The following is a 2,360-nucleotide window of genomic DNA, read 5'->3' on the forward strand; positions in this document are numbered from 1 at the left end:
ATTAAATCTTTGGATTTAATTAAATCCGAACCACTTACAACGGGCATAAGTAACTAAAAACTCAAGAACTCTGCGGTCTTGTTTTATCCTATAATTTAATTGAAAAACTCTCTTTTTTTAACCTTTATAGGCGGTGTTCATTTTCATAATGTTAAACATGGAACCAACCCGTTTTAGGAACTACACTTTCCCCGTATGGGCTGATTTATTAGGCTGGGGCGTTGGATTCAGTACATTACTTCCATTCATTATCTTTGTTGTGTATCATTTGTGCAGAGGAGAGGTAAATATTAAAACGAATCAACTTGGCTCATATTTCAATATATATTATAAGCTTTATCTCTGGCATTGAAGAAGCTAAGAAAGTGATTCTTTGAATGTTTTCTTTGAAAATTGTGTGTTTTTTCATGAATACTATTATTATTGATTACATACAAACAAACAATTAGTACCGATTTGGTGAAAAAGAAGAAGAAGATTCGACCAGCAAACAGACATCGGACAGTGCGATGTTATTTCAAACAAAATTCCAATACATTTTACTTAGATCTGAGTGAATAAGATTAATTTCAATTCGATGCACGTCGTCTGTATTAACATATTAGACATGGAAGAGTAAAGGCGAAAACATTGCGCGAGGGCGGTGTTAAATGAAGTTTGAAATTCGATGCCATTCTATGGTATTGTTGGTTGAATGCGTTGCCTGCAAATGTGAACCGTAAATGGGATATATCACGTCAACAAACATGACCCTACGGCTGTTTCTATTACCATTACACTGAGCATGTGATATATGTATTTGAATTAATTAGATCAACACATTTGGAGTTACGCTCTAACGATTTTCATTGAATGCTTCCATATTCATAGAAAGCACAGGGCACCATTGTCGTTTTACGTGTGTGATATGTGTTCTCTGCTTTCGATGTTAGACAATAAAAGCGGTATAATTCATATTGGAGATTATAATCGCAGGTTTTGTTCATAATGTGGGCCGACCAGAGGGCTCCCGACCAACTCTAAAAGATTAGAAGAGCAACACTTGAGCTATGATGGTTACGAAAAACTCCCTTTCGCTCTCTTTGTAAGAACAAAACAAATGCTCCGACAGGGATTAGAGAGTTAAAGGTGGAGAGAGCGAGAGAGAGAGAAAGAGAGAGAGAGAGAGAATTTGGAGTTGAGACCATGACAGTCGTTTGCATGCATAAATGAATTCCGATGAATGCAATAACACAAGCAAGCCCTCAGCAGTTATTTAGTTTGAGATATGATGGAAAATGTTGTTATAAATCGTATTCATTTTATTGCGATTGGAGTAAAGTTTGCAATCTTGCCGCCAGAACTGAAAACTATTCACATTGAAATTATATGCATCATTGCATGTCCCAGAGCTTAATATACAATTATGATATATGTAATAGTAACATATCTCGGATTAAGACAAAGTATGGAACACTTTTAATGGGACCACCCGATTTCCCATGCTGAATTTGTAATCGTATCATCACAGCAATAATTTTGCGTTTGAACATTCAAATAATAAGCAAAATGTGTTTGATTGGTTGCTTGCACAACTATTAATAGTGATAATTGAATTTAGAAAATATAAAATATATTGTATCATATGCTGATTTGAAAGATTTTCGATTGATTCAATTTTTCATTTGCAGAGTCTGCGTTCATTGTTCCAAACATCACCACACTGGAAACCACAAGAAAGTGCCGGACCAATTGATGATTTACCCGCATCACCCCAACCAAAGAAATCCTCAAGCTGGAAATGTTTTGCAACACCAGTTGCGATAGTTAAGCGTCGTTTTGGTTGTCAATCCAAAGCTTAATACAAATAAAAAATATAAATTTTTTTTTAGTAATTTAATTTGAGTGTGAATTTCATTTATTAATCTAACTGTGCGTACGTCGAATGTGCACTGCCTCATGAGGGTAGGAATGCAATTCGATGTAATTCGCTAAATGGATAAGCGACGAATTGGATCAGAAAACAAATGGGCAACACGGTAGTTAATTGTTATAACATTATCATTGAATGTATAACACATCGTATCGAGTGATTTTTCACTCTGGAAAATTGCTAATTTTACCGAATGGAAAATGCGAAAAAGAACGGAAAATAGCGTCATCGTTTATTGTACTCATAATATAAAGTAAAATGGATGCGAGGTCACCAAACGTTCGTCAAATAACATTCTTTTTCCGATTGCGTTGTTTTTGCCCTCTGGCCAATGCTAGTGATTTTTGTTTTTCCGTTTTGCTTCACACATTCGATTTTTACTTTTAATTTTCCTTGATTTAATGGAAAAGGAAGCATCCATACAATTATTGCCGATAAACAATCGTCT

The 2,360-nt window shown here is 35.0% G+C and overlaps 1 protein-coding gene across 1 annotated transcript in view; it reads left to right on the plus strand.

Moving 5' to 3' along the window:
* LOC129575614 (sodium- and chloride-dependent glycine transporter 1-like) overlaps positions 1–1,879 on the plus strand; it is a 28,506-nt gene extending 26,627 nt beyond the window's left edge. The window contains exons 11-12 of the mRNA XM_055459480.1: positions 131–283; positions 1,671–1,879. Of these exons, the coding sequence (XP_055315455.1) occupies positions 131–283; positions 1,671–1,841 (324 nt within the window). The 3' untranslated portion in view covers positions 1,842–1,879. The remainder of the gene's footprint in view (positions 1–130; positions 284–1,670) is intronic.
* The last annotated feature ends 481 nt before the right edge of the window (positions 1,880–2,360 follow it).

The sequence above is a fragment of the Sitodiplosis mosellana genome, unplaced genomic scaffold (assembly GCF_009176505.1).
Source record: "Sitodiplosis mosellana isolate CC-2019 unplaced genomic scaffold, AAFC_SMos_1.0 Smas_scaffold_6167, whole genome shotgun sequence".
Taxonomy (NCBI): Eukaryota; Metazoa; Arthropoda; class Insecta; order Diptera; family Cecidomyiidae; genus Sitodiplosis; species Sitodiplosis mosellana.